The sequence below is a fragment of the Maylandia zebra genome, linkage group LG3 (assembly GCF_041146795.1).
Source record: "Maylandia zebra isolate NMK-2024a linkage group LG3, Mzebra_GT3a, whole genome shotgun sequence".
Taxonomy (NCBI): Eukaryota; Metazoa; Chordata; class Actinopteri; order Cichliformes; family Cichlidae; genus Maylandia; species Maylandia zebra.
Window position 1 is genome coordinate 53,583,265 of NC_135169.1, and position 14,203 is coordinate 53,597,467.

General features: G+C 43.1%; 1 protein-coding gene across 2 annotated transcripts in view; it reads right to left on the bottom strand.

Annotated features, from left to right (window-relative positions):
- map4k2 (mitogen-activated protein kinase kinase kinase kinase 2) overlaps positions 1–14,203 on the bottom strand; it is a 47,739-nt gene that overhangs the window by 21,924 nt on the left and 11,612 nt on the right. For both annotated transcript variants that reach the window (XM_076882447.1, XM_076882446.1), the window contains exons 2-15: positions 10,515–10,572; positions 9,490–9,580; positions 9,109–9,173; positions 8,367–8,422; positions 7,420–7,467; positions 7,288–7,330; positions 7,122–7,194; positions 6,192–6,323; positions 6,007–6,069; positions 5,818–5,899; positions 4,438–4,554; positions 3,309–3,387; positions 443–501; positions 301–347 (exon numbers count right to left, since the gene is read on the bottom strand). In XM_076882447.1, coding sequence (XP_076738562.1) covers positions 301–347; positions 443–501; positions 3,309–3,387; positions 4,438–4,554; positions 5,818–5,899; positions 6,007–6,069; positions 6,192–6,323; positions 7,122–7,194; positions 7,288–7,330; positions 7,420–7,467; positions 8,367–8,422; positions 9,109–9,173; positions 9,490–9,580; positions 10,515–10,572 — 1,013 coding nt within the window. The remainder of the gene's footprint in view (positions 1–300; positions 348–442; positions 502–3,308; positions 3,388–4,437; positions 4,555–5,817; positions 5,900–6,006; positions 6,070–6,191; positions 6,324–7,121; positions 7,195–7,287; positions 7,331–7,419; positions 7,468–8,366; positions 8,423–9,108; positions 9,174–9,489; positions 9,581–10,514; positions 10,573–14,203) is intronic.

Here is a 14,203-nt window from a genome sequence, read left to right on the forward strand (position 1 = left end):
AAACTTATACATGCTACCCATCAGCTGGATTTTGTAAATAAAAACAAAACAAACAACAATATAAAAATCCAGATAAGTTAGCCTAGCCCAGTCTACAAATGACTGATGCAGCTACCTGCTACCTGACAGAGTAACAATCAACCACAGCAGAACACAACTTCCCTCCAGCTGATCCAATCTAGCAACTTTTTAAATGCACCTTGTTATATTATAGTGTGCAGTGTGCCAATGTGACATCTCAACAGCCAAAAACAACGATATTTAATAAGCAACTGAAGAAAGATGAAACAAAGGTCTTACGGTGAGCCTCCTTCATCTCCAGACAGACTCCAGTCATCATAACAGGCCTGTAGAAAGGAAAAGCCAAACACAACCTTTGGTCAAATCCGCGTGTTGTCATGGACTGAATGCCATCAGTATACCTGCAGGAAACATGCATTACCAAGTCAGGATAAGGCTCTGTCACTTTCCTCAGTGGAGGCCCAAACTTCACCTGGTCAACTGCAAAAAGAACACAACACTGGGCTTAGCACGCTAACAAAGGCAGACCAACACATTCACACACAATCCCGGTACTTTCACAGTGTTTACGGTGCACCGATTCCCATCGATGTGCACTCCAGAGATAACCTGTGACATCAGCAGTGAACAAGGGCCGAGTGAAGTCTGCAGCCCTGACCCCACACATCAGGTGAGCACAGATATCAGAGAATAACATTTTTACTCGATGACAAAGTGTCATTGAGAAGAGACGTCTGAACACAATAAACAAGGTACCATCAAAATCATCTGGAAGAATCAAAAGGTTTATAAGCATTTAGGTAAATCGATAAATCGTAGCTACTGGTTTCAAATGAGAGACAAGATGACAGCTGGTTTAGAAGCTCCCACAGTAAAGCTTTTAAAAATGACATTAGATGGCTTATTCTACCTGTAGTATATCAGAGTATGACATTTGTCATTAATGTTAAAGCCTGGAACACGCCTGTGTGTGGGGAGTGACAGCTGACATGCATCACAGTACCGCTGGAAGAAGACACGCCTCCTTCAATTCAATAGAAGTATTTGTATTCCTAAGTATGTGTGTGTGTCTTAATGCTCAGTCAAAGTGACACTTTTGATTGCAGGTCAGGCAAAGTAACAAATCGAATGAACATATGCTTGAATTGGAATGTATCAAATGTACACTGATATTGAGTCAGGGCCCAAACAGGGATGGAGCTGGGTGCAAAAAACAGCATCACCAGTCAAAGAAATTTAAAAATTAAAAAGAAAAAAAAAATCACACTGAAATTATGATAAGAAATAGAAATGTGAGGTAAAAAGAAAAGGTTTCACTGTTGGTATTCAGTCAGTTTTAGGGTGTTAGCAATTTAAACTAAAAGTCCAAGATGATAGGAATACCAACAGCCAGGTAATAAGACAAATAAGAACAGGGCACAAAATGCGACCAAGGAGTATTTATAACATCAGTTTAGGCAATTCCTTGCACTGCTTTCTTGAGGCAACAAGTCAAAACATCAAGTAATGGCTCGATATGCATCAAATCTCACCACTAGATGTCATTAGACTGCAGTTAACTGGATTCTGTCTTTTTACATCTCCCAATTCAAGTGGAGAATCTCAGCTACTACTGCTGTACATGTAGTACACAGTACTGTGATGTCATTACTGTACAGGATGAAACAAGGTGAAAACACTGGTTTCCATAGTAATCAGATAGTTAGTTAGCAGTGCTTTCTTTTAAGATCGTTTAAACTAGTCATTAGTTTGTTTGTAAAGAAATTAGAAATTGCACACATGTGGCAGCATGCAAGGTCTTCGACTAAGATCTGCAGAACAGCTTTTATTAGCATCTTGCCTCAGTTTCTCTAATGACTTCACTGTGATGTGAAAGGAGGAAGCACAGCGATCACATGATCATTTCGCTTTGAAGCAGGAGATGAGGAAATGACTAAACCAGAAAGCAGAAGCTGCTGCTGCGTTTCGGCTCAGTTACTTTACAAGGTGTTGCTGAACGCCTGCAAGTGAATTTGAATAAGAAGTCCAAAGTTTTTCTGTTTGAAATGGGATCAAAGGAGCGGTCTACAAAGATGCTCTCAACATTTCAAAAGTTAATCTTCTGATTCAATCACCTCAACAAAGTGAATACTTTGGAAACTATTTTGCCCAGCAGTCATCGGTTGCTCATGTCACAGTTATGGTTAGTCATGTTACTGCATGAAGATCATCGTGCAGAAACATGCAGCAGAACACCAACACCTTACTGTTGCAGAGCAGGGCTTGGTGAAGGCTAATTACTGCATTACTGTATTTTCAAGTAATTATTTGTATTGAGTAATGCAGCAGAAGCTCAGCAAAGGACGACAGCAACAAGAAGATGATGGACAAAGGTGAGAAAACTGGTTTTCAGGCTCGTCAGTTGTAAAAAGGTTAGAAACTGCACATTTATCGAGACAACTTCCATCCAAATATGCAAAAGCTGGAGGGACACAGTGTAGCAGTAAGACTGAATGACCTTCCTATACTTCCCCAGACTCATGTACATGAACTGGCTGTGCTAAATAAAACAGTAATCTTGTTTCTGATACTATTTAATCAATACTAAAAGCATAGAGGTGTAACACACAGACCATGGCACTAACAATATACATTGTATCAGTGTTGACAATAACATATACAGTATATGATACATTGTAGCACCTGTGTAAGCCTCTAAAACCATACTGGTCAAAGGGCAGTGCAGGTGTTTGTGGCTTACGGGGCTGTGTCTAGCACACTAGACTACACTAGTAAGGGAAGTTGAGGTCAACACCAGACTGATTTATGATTTGGTGTGTGAATACAGTCTGTCACACCAGGAACACAAGCAGCCCATTGGCATCTGAGCAGTATGAAGTCAGACAGCAGGCATGTTCCCAGCGCCATCCTCTGACGAGGCCTCCGTCCCACACGTGTGGATGGTTACAGAGCGAGAGCAGCAGTCAGCACGCTCACTGAGGGGCTTTTGTTTCTATTCATATTCTACAAGCTGCTTCGCTGAATACAATGGGACAATGAAACCACTCTCCCAGTACAACCGACATATATTATATGTACACATATGTACACACAGGCACACATTCAGCCATCAAGTGCACTGCACGGTGTAGTGCATCAGAGACAAGCTGCAGGGTTTTTATTCCCTTTGTTCAATTCTAGCACAAAGCCGGTGACCTCACTGTGACGACGAGACGCCAGGAATCTCATCCTGCTATGTTTAAGGAACCACCCACTGTGTGCGTGTGTGTGGAAGGGGCGGGACTCACATTGTTGTTCAGACGGTGTCCTTTCCACAGGCAGGTGTTTCCCTGCTGACTGAATCTTGTCAGGAGCCATTACCCCAACCTGTCAAGACAGCAAAAACCGTACAGACACAAATCACTGCGGAAACAAGTCAATCCCAGCTTTTCCGAAGGAAGAGCATTTCTGTAAGTTCACCTCTGTACATCATCACAGTGGACTTGGAATCAAACAATCAAGATGTGATTAAAGTGCAGATTTTCAGTCCCCATCTTCAGAGGCTCACAGTGACTGTTTGGATGTTCTTGGATGAACTTTAGACTAAATGCAGGTTTCCTCCCTTCAGTGCTGGTTTGCTGGTCACTCTCTACGTGCAGTTTTGTTTTCAGTCACTGACAAGCACGCTCTGTGGGGCTGATATCAGGTGACTGACTTGACCATTGGAAATTGAGAATTCTTGGGTTTAGCAGTTTGCTCGCTGTTATGTGCACAGTGAAGCTCTGTCTGGTTAGTTTTGCAGCGTGAGGTTATCGCCCTGTGCACTCCTGAATTCATCCAGCAGTCACATCATCAATAAACTCTACTGACCTGGCTTCACTGGCAGCCATGCATGCAACCGATCTCCTTCTCTATACTTTTGTCTTCTCGTTGTTCTGGTACAAGTTCATCTTTCCAGACTGGACATGCTCCAAAGGTGTTTTCAGTCAAAGTCTAATATGGCCTTCATGTTCCCGAGTGTAACCAGTGGATTGCACCTTGTTGTAAACTCTGTATTTCCATTTGTGAAGGCTTCTCTTGAAAACAATATTAAGACGACCTCATCGATAGTGTTCTTGCAGAGTGTAGGTTTCCTTTTACCAAAGTACCAGATTGTTGATTTCCAGAGAAAAAGAACCCAAATGATCCATGTTGAAAGCTCCAGATATTTAGTCCGTTTAACTCCTTGTGAAATAGAGCGGAAACACAAGTGTTCAATCACTTTTAAGCGTCTGAAATGGAACAGCATGTTTAGAAAAGACACTAACCCTAAACAGGTAACACACTACTCGAATGAAGCTGCACGTTGATAACATCTTAATTGTTTGGTTTCAAATCCACAGTGTACAAAATCAAATGTCCTTATCCAGTGAGTTTAGCTACGCTGTGAGAACTGACCTCCAGCTCAATGTCATCCATGGTGTTTGTGTGGGGAGCGTGGAGCTCGGGGTTGTTGGCCATGTCCAGCAGCTCAATGATCAAGTTACGGGTCAACAGCTGTGTCACAAACGGATGCTAAAGAAAGAAGGCACACACCTTAAACGGGAAATGATGGCGCTAATCTCAGGTCTCTCTTTCGCTTTGTTTTTGTCTTACAGTACAAAGAAAATAAAGTTTCTTATGTCTGATGCGCAGCAACAAGTGAAAGAGAGCAACATTTTACATAACACTGGCTCTGCCCTTTGACCACTGCAAACCTGCGGTCGACTTTCGACATTTCAGAAATCTCTTGCCTGAAGAAGCCTGAAGCTCTAGAGTCCATATTCGAACCCTTCATGGCTGTGACATTGACACTGTTAATTGTTACAAATACTTAAGATTGCTCAGCTCGCTGAGAAACACATGGAGGACATGGAAAATAAAAGACTAAGACATTATGTTTCTGTGTGCAAATAATGTAACAATGTAACAAATGCAAACATGCAAATAATGTAACAATGTAACTAGATTTTTAGAAATGCGGTATTAAAGCTCTTACTCTGTTTAACAGCACTTGGGAGATACATTTAAAAAATGACATTTTCATAAATCTGTCCACTTCTGTATTATTTCTAAACTGACTATGAGGTCCAATCAAAAAGCAGGACGTATGCGACTGTGTATGAAAGAAATTAAAGGCATAACACAAACGGTATGAGCATGTTTGCAGGTGAATGTTGTAAAAAGTACTTTGATAACAGCTGATAGCAGCCAGTCTCATTGCAAAACATGCCACATAGAAAAAAAAAACCCAAACCCAATTAGCTATAAATGTAATTTTGGGGTACTGTGGCCATACAGCAAGAAGGTCCTGGGCTCAGATCAGCTGGTGGCCTTTCTGTGTCTGGGTACTCCAGCTTCCTTCCTGTCCTGGGTGCACCCCACCTCCCATTCCCCACAGCCCTTAACTGGATGGAGATGGACAGAACTATATCTCCACCAGCAGAGCAAGCGACCCACGCACTGAGGGCTCGGATGTTTTTGATCGTACATCATTTGATATCTGCTGATTTGACAGCTCTGTAATATTTGTAGCAAAATGTGACATTTAGATTTTGTGTAATATCACATGTTCATCAGCATGTGAAATTTTACTGAATAGCTCCCAGTATAAACTGTACAAATGCAATGCAATCATTTCCAGTCGCTCTCGTAACAGCCAGCCTCGGCCAACCACCTCCCTTTGTGCTAACGTTAAAAACAGAAGAGAAAGATGTGCTTACAGCTACTGTACACACAACAGTGCCAGTGTGAAGACGGACGGTTGGTTCGTTTTTCCTTGTTTAGTGACAAACTAACCTGCAGCAGTGTCTCAGCTGAGGGCCGCTTACGAGTGCTTTTAATGAGAGACATCTTCACAAAGCTATGGAAGCCAGCAGACCTGCAGACAGAGGAAGACAAAGATACATGTATCAGCAGTGAGGAAGATACTGATCAGATCACAGGTGCTTATGCACTTGAATTTCAGACCATCAGCAGCACATTTACCACTTGGCTTTGTCCTTAAGTTTTGGAGGCTGGAAGCTGCTCTTGGACATCAGCATCAGCGCTCTGAAAAACAGTGTGAGAGACGTCACTGGACTGGAAAATGTCCAAGCAGCAATCACCCAGAGTCTGCCAAGTCTGTCTGTCTCCAACTGTTTGTCCAGTCCCCATTGTTTGTGCTGACTCACCTCATTGGGTGCAGGTCAAACATGGGCGGCTGCAGCTCTGCCAGCTCGATGGCAGTGATGCCGACGGCCCAGATATCACACAGGTGGTTATAGCCACCCTTCTTCTCCACCGCAGCCACCTCTGGAGCCATCCTGCTCAGAGAGGAAGAGTTAGTGGGCCTGATTCGCAAACAGGTGTGTCCAGGAGTCAACCACTCATATTAACTTTCAATGACAAATCTGTGAAACATCAATATTTGAAGATGGCAGCTGACTGCGAGCGGTCTGTGGCTTTGTTAGAAACTTGATCCTTGAAGTGATCAGGTATCGTTGCAATAACTGTAGCAGTGCTTCACCTAAAGATAAATATGTTTACCTATATGGAGAAAGACAGGTCGTGTGTTTTTTATCACTTTATTGTAAATCGAACTAAAACAAATCTGTCCTTTGCACATTTTCTTTCATAGACTTTGGTTTAGTAGATGCTTTCTGAGGGTTAGTCGGCAACTCATAGACTGACAGACATAGACATGGCATGAAAGTACGAGCACAGGAAAGCTCATCCCAGCACACACACGGGACTGACCTCCATTCTGCGGCTGCTGATGCAAGCCCGCTCTTATGAGGCGGATCGATTTGTCTGGTTAATTCTGATAACGTATGAGGTTAAAAACCCTAACCTTAAACAGGCTGATATATTGAACTGAGGCTATAAAATAGACCTGAATTCAGCTAAAGTGAAAGCAGAACACTTAACTGATACTGTGACACAAAAGCACAATAGATGAACCTACAGCTGAGCATAAAGACAAAGAGCGCTGGCAGCATACCAAGCTCACAGTGATAGCAGCACTGTAGAAAAACAGAGAGGTCTGTGTCACCATCGACAGACAGACACTGTTTGCTCAGGGTTTGGTAAGGTTAGGGTTAGTGGTGATGTATTCATCTTACCAGTAAGGAGTTCCAATAAATGACTTCCTCTTGGCCACAGAGGCACTGATCTCTGCTGCGATTCCAAAATCAGCTGGACACAGAGGAGAGACGCAGGGTCACAGTGCAGCTAAAATCCAACATCGTGCTTACCTAAGCCTGCATAAGTACTGCAAATCACACTGACCCAGTTTCACATCTCCACGCTCGGTCAAAAGGATATTGGCTCCCTGCAAAGACAATAAAGATCCAAGCTTGTTCACAGGATGATCCACAGTCTGAGCGTCACTATTAAACAGTAACAACTAAACAGCTGTACCTTTATGTCCCTGTGCATTTTGCCAGTTTCGTGCAAGTGATACAGGCCCTGGAAAAGATGGAAATCAGCCGATTACTGTGAGAATGTATTTAATTACTGCTTAAGTCATGGTTTACAACACTGAACTGGGAAGAGAGAGAAAACATACAGCTGAAATGACTGACTAACAGTCTCCAGGGGTGGCAGAGGGCAGCCAATGATTTGGGCGGTGTTAATGACCCACTGCACAGCACTCCACCCAGGCAGTAGGAGAGCATGCTCTCCACTGAGGAGTGATCCCCATCTTCATCTAGTCTTGCATGATCAGGAACAATATCTCTATGTTTCCTTAGTTTGATTTTTGTAACCTTTACGTGCTTTGAATGCAGACTCACTGATCGTGTACAGCACTGGTGAAAGTTTTGGAAGCACTTTTTCTGGTGTTTTTTGCTGTCAGTCTGCAAAGCTGATCATCCAACAAAGCTTTGAGTGGGCAGAAGGTCACGGTCTATGAAAACACAGTGTGCCGTATGGCTGCTGTGGCTCAAGAGGTCAGGTGGGTTTTCCAGCACCACCAGAATGTTGGCAGCTCCTCCCACCTGCGTATCCACCCGCCCCTGGTAAAGACACTGAACCGCATCCTACGCATTTATTGCGGTGAGCATGTGTGTGTGATTGTTTAAAAGGAATTAAAGGAATAAAATGAACTGCAGTGTGAGTACAACTGTATATAGGTGAAAGGGACTTGTAGCACTTCGTTAGAAAGAAAAGAGCTATATCAGGACCAGACCATTTATCATGTTCTACTGCAGAGGCAGTTTCAGAACATCTACAATGCACTTAGTGGTCTGGCACGACTGGAGCTGCTCTGAAGTTGGGAAAAAACACATGACTCATTGTGTCAGCAGGGTGTCTGTAAAGACTTTGCAGTGCAACAGTAACAAGCTTCCTGGACTGAAAAGCCTTACCTGGAGAGTTTCCCTGCACACAAATGCTATCTGCTTCTCCTTCAGTGGACCCGTCACTGTGGAAAAGAGTCTGATTAACAGCTGTGAGACATGAGAGTAAGAGTGGATCATTGTGCCTACTTCCACATCTGCTTTATACCAACTATTCAAATGACTGAGCGTTAAAGTGGTAGTTACAGTTGGACATGCTGGGAAATGCTTCAGCTGCCTCACTCAGACTCATCGGGTGGAAACAGTACTCATATAGTTATGTTTAAACAGCTCCACTATGGTCGTATTCATCCTTATTGGCTCATTTGGAAAGTGTAACGACAGAAAGAAATGCAACATATAGCTTTAGTTTGTGATTTTAGCTTTTTAGTTGTTTCTTGCTGTGCAGTGCCTAAAAATAATTCCTGGTCCTGAGAAGGAAACATTTCCTCTTATTCCTCTCTCTTTGAGTAGTTCACCACTTATATGTTAGGCTAGCAGTCTTTGTTTTTATTTTAATACATATTAGTTGGTTCACAGAAGGACAAACTAGAATCTATGACTGATAATTATTTAATTACATTTCCCTTAATGACAATCCTTTCCCGTATCCAATCCACGTGAAGTACATTCAGAGATTCACCCAGTCAATCACAGGCCCTCATTACTAAAAATGGACGACACTAATTTAATCACATGCTGTGAATTCAGCCGATCGAGGACAGTAGATGCGTCGTGTTCTGACATGAATTTTAGATGTGTGTGTTTTTACCATGGTAGATATCCTGCAGGGAGCCTCCACCGCAGTACTCCATGCAGATCCACAGCTTGGTGTTTCTAAAGAGAGACACTCAGCTTTTATTTGACATGTCTGACATGCGTGCTGCTCTCTGTGGCTGAACAGCTGTGCAGGCATTGGTTAAAAACAAGTACTGCGTTTAAGAAGGAAGCAGACAGGCCTTAATATAATGAAGTCAATGCATTTACTCCCACAAGCACACAGTATCATGCATGAGCTGGTGGGCCAACAATGTAACTAAGCAGTTGAAGGAGTGGGAGAGGAATTCAGCGCGTGCAAGATAAAAGTCAAATTCCACATATTTCAGTCCACCAACAATCCGAGGAATTCCACACATCAGAAAACACCCAGCACCTGTGGTAGCTCCCAAAGTAGGCCACGATGTTTTTGTGCTTGCACTCCTTCATCATGGTAATCTCCTGCTGGATGGGGGTGATGTCATCACCTGAGCACAGACAGCACAGCGAGGGTTTACTGACTCATGACAGCTAACTTCACACAGTTACAGAACAGCAAAACATAGCTAGACAACTGGGAGGACTGGTAGCTTCTCCATGGAGCAAGGGATGTAGTGAATCTGGGAAATTCTTTTAGTGGAAAAAAATACTGCACACCCACGTGGTGCTCAGTGTTATCAGCTGTGTTGGATACAGTGAAATCAGGTCTGTTTTTTACAACTACTCAAATGGCACTATTAGTTATTCAAGGATAGGTTCACTTTTTTTCATTTCTAAGCTAGAAAAGGACTCAATCCGTTCCTTATATCATTCCAGTATAACCCATATACTGGACAATATATACGGGACAAATCCAAAAGAAAATCTTTGTAGTGCAAAACACCTTCCTTTAAAAAGAAGTCCATGAAAGCAAAGATGGCAGTAACAAAGACTTACACAAAGCTCCATACAGCATTACCACTTTGACTCTTTAGTACTTTCTATATGAACACAGCAGACTTCTAATAATCGTAGTTATCAGGCCTTTCGTCAATTTTTCACCCATAAATCCTGAAGTTGACCTGGATGTAAAAGAATTTGATTGGATTGTAAACATGACCCCACTCTCACTCACACTTCATCTATAATAAAGAAATGAATATTACTGATAATAGCATAGTGGTGATAGGAGGGCCCAGCCACGCCTCTGTGATCAGAGCAATAACATCACAGTTAGCAACATGTGTGAGAAAGCAATATAATAAGCCATTGCTTGATTGCTTAATCCTGTTGTTGCTGTGCTGTAAACTGTAAAACAGCTGATGTGACCCTGAGTAATATTATTTGCAAGTTTCACTGAAACTGACCAATACTGGGAACTATGGACGTTGAATGGACACCTTACTGTGCACTTCCTGTGCTGTGTTTGGGCTTTTAACACACCTGAGTCGAGCTTGACAATCTTGATAGCTGCCAGTTCAGACGTCCTGATGTTTCGAGCCTGAAAGGAAAGCAAAATAGTCTTTATAATAAATAACATATAAGATAAAAGGATACGCAGGTAACTGCACCCAAAAGAAGCACAGTGGCCTGTGTTTGTATAGCGCTTTACTAGTCCCTAAGAACCCCAAAGCGCTTTACACATCCAGTCATCCACACATTCACACACTAGTGACGGTAAGCTACATTGTAGCCACAGCCACCCTGGGGCGCACTGACAAGAGGCGAGGCTGCCGGACACTAACGCCACCGGGCCCTCTGACCACCACCAGTAGGGAGCAGGTGAAGTGTCTTGCCCAAGGACACAACGACCGAGACTGTCGGAGACGGGGCTTGAACCAGCAACCTTCCGATTACAAGGCGAACTCCCAACTCGTGAGCCACGATCGCCTGCCCGGCCTATTTGGCCAAAAAGCAGAAAGTAGCTTACAGAAAACTGAAGTAAGACAAGACTTTATACGTTTTACAGAGTGAGTGTGTATGTTTGTAACACAAACTTGGACCAATCTGGACGCTGCAATAACAGACAGCACACTCATACACACAGAGTCAAACACATCCTTCAGTGGCTTCGGCAGAGATCTTGTCAAGTGGTTAACTGCTTCATTCAGCAGCAAGAAGACTGTTTCACATTCCTAAATGTGGGCAGTGATGAAGGAATATGGGATGCCCGATAGTGTTATTAGAATGGTTCAGTTTAGTGGGAAAGCTGTTGCCTTTTAAACTGGTTCAACAAGGAATGTGAAAACAAAGCAGTAGTTCTGAAATGGGAACATTTTAAATCCAAATGACAAAGCATGAGTAACAATTGTCAGTACCCATATTATACCAAGATGATTATTTCTTGCTACTTTGTTTCCACTACAGCACAAAGTCATGATGATTCTTAATGAATTATGTGTTGAACTGATTTGTGGGACAAACCGTGACGTAACAAAAAGGTGTCCAAAAGCAAAGTGAATGGCAGCTTGGATGTGGCTGACCTTAGTATCACTTAAAATCCTTTTTATTAAATGTGTTGGGAAACACTTTGGGTTAGGGACAATGAGGCCGTTTGGTCCAAGTTGAAAGGAGAGGTCGGTCTGGTGTCCCTAACACACCTAACATAAACAAGAATCATGTATGCACAAAGCAAATTTATAGTATAATTAATGAAAACAATAATGGGGGTTGTAATGTCATGCTCACTCATCCCAAAAGGTTGATTCTGGTCATCTGAAAGTTTTCAGTGGGAGAAACATTTACATCCACACACAGCAGAGCCACCTCGTCAGGCCAGGACTCTGCAGTCTATTTACACCTACAGGCCAGTGACACTCTCTCAATCATGAGGATGTACACATCCTGGACAGGGAGGAACGCTGGTTTGAGGGCGGAGTCAAGGAGCCCATTTACGTGAAAAGGGAAAGACCATCTCTGAATCGAGGAGGGGGCCTAAGGGTACATCTGTCACCATCTTACATGCTGTGATGGCAGCCATTCCCCAACTCTCTGTGAATGGTACTCATGGCCATTAATCTGTGGTTGTTGATTAATGGTCATGACAAGGAAGGAACTGACATCACAGCCAGCCATTGTTCTCCAGTTTCAGTCATTATGCAAATGTACTGTTGATAAGATTTCGGGGAAACCTGCAGTCAGCTGAGACTGAAGTCACCTGGATGACGAAACGTTTCTCCCACTGAGATGAACAGAATCAACCTTTGGGAATAACGAAGGTTTAACACAGTATAAATGTTTTAAATATATGAATGTTTTTGGATGGATTTTAATAAATGTTCTTTATGTGTTTTGATGTGTTTTGAGAGTTGAGCTAGTTACAGTCTGGAAGGACAAGTTCAGAGAACAGGCCCAAGTTTCAGTCACCAGAAGAAAATCCAGGTGTGGAGAGGTGAAGAAGTCGTTTAGAATAAAGGTTTTATTTGCTAGTGACCTAGCATTAACCAGACCCAGCCTGTCAAAAACAGGGTTGATGTCTGGCTGGGACGCACGATTGATGGGATAAAGAATCTGGTGATCAGAATCAAATTGCTTTATTAAACAAAGCGCGCTGTGTGTAGTTGCTGCTCCTCAGGAAAAGTTTCACTTTTGTTCATTGGAGAACAAAACTTCTCTCAATCCACGTTTGAGAGAAAACTATTCAAACAAACACTCCGTGAATAAGGAGAAAAAAGCTGAAGCAACTGAACGTGCTGCATGGCAGTTGAGATATGTGTACCAAAGACTCCACCTCTGTGAAGATGGGGCGATAGATGCCATGAGAGCTGGACAGTAAGATGCAGAAGCACAGGTGTGGTACATCGGTGAGTCAGTTCCAGGGATCGCCAAGAGACAACCCGAGGTCCAGGGAAAGTTTGTTCAGAAGAACGTGGGGATCAGTTATCGGAGACGCAGCCATGCAGTTTTTAAACACACTGCTCCGTTTCCCCGTCTCCTGTGGCATTTCTTCCTGGGAGGAAGGCAAGGTGGGCCTTGGTGAAGGAGGATTGGTGCGCTCTACAGACAGGTGGGATACAATACTCCTGACATCCTGGGACCAGTCGCTCTTCAACAGTGGCTCTGATGCTGATGAAGTCATAAACCAGGACAATGGAGACATTTTTTAAGAAAACAGATGTCAATAAAGCAATCACAAACAGAGCAGGTAAGCCACACACACCGGCGCCATCTATCCACCATCCAGCAGATATCAAGAAATCCTCCCAATAGCTGGAATAAGCTGACTGAAAGAGGATGGCTGTAGTGATAGATGTAGCTTTACTGAGTGATGAAGAAAGAACACGAGAACCTCGAGAAATATCAAGGCCTGAGAGAGAAATTCAAGAAGATGTGGAGGGTGAAGACAACAATGGTCCCTGTGGTAATCAGAGCACTCGGGGCAAAGACCCCCAAGCTGAGCGAGTGCCTCCAGCCGATCCCAGAAACATCATCCCAGATCTCTGTCCACACAGTCCTCAGGACCCTCAAGCTCTCGGTCCTCTAGCAGAGGAAGTGCAGCCGACGCTGATGCTCCTACTATGTTATAATTACACTTAACCAACATAACAATTTAACAGATTTTAACAGAAAGAAACTTTCAGCACAACCAAGCAAGAGATTAATAATAACTAATGATTAAATGCACCGTGGGGTATAAACACATAATTAGTAAAAAGGTGGGTGAGGACAAAACACAGGAGCCTACATCTATTACAGTGAATCTAAGGGAGGATTCAGGGTTACCTGATCCAGCTCTCACTATATGCTTTATAAAAAACAAACATTTTAAGCCCAATATTGAACATGTTGTGGTTTTGAAAGCCTGAGGTGGATTCTCACAGCCGGTGTCAAGCTGCTCCAAACACCAGACGAGGTGTCTGTTTGGGAAATCCAAACTGGAAGCTGGTTCCACAGAAGAGGGGCCTGAAAACTGAAGGCTCTCCCTCCCATTCTACTTTTAAATAACAGGTCTATTGGAGTGATATGGTACTACGAGATATATATTGTAAGGTAGATCGTACAATAATAGATACAGAGAAAAACCCAACAATCATATGACCCCCTATGAGCAAGCACTTTGGCGACAGTGGGAAGGAAAAACTCCCTTTTAACAGGAAGAAACCTCCGGCAGAACCAGGCTCAGGGAGGGGCGG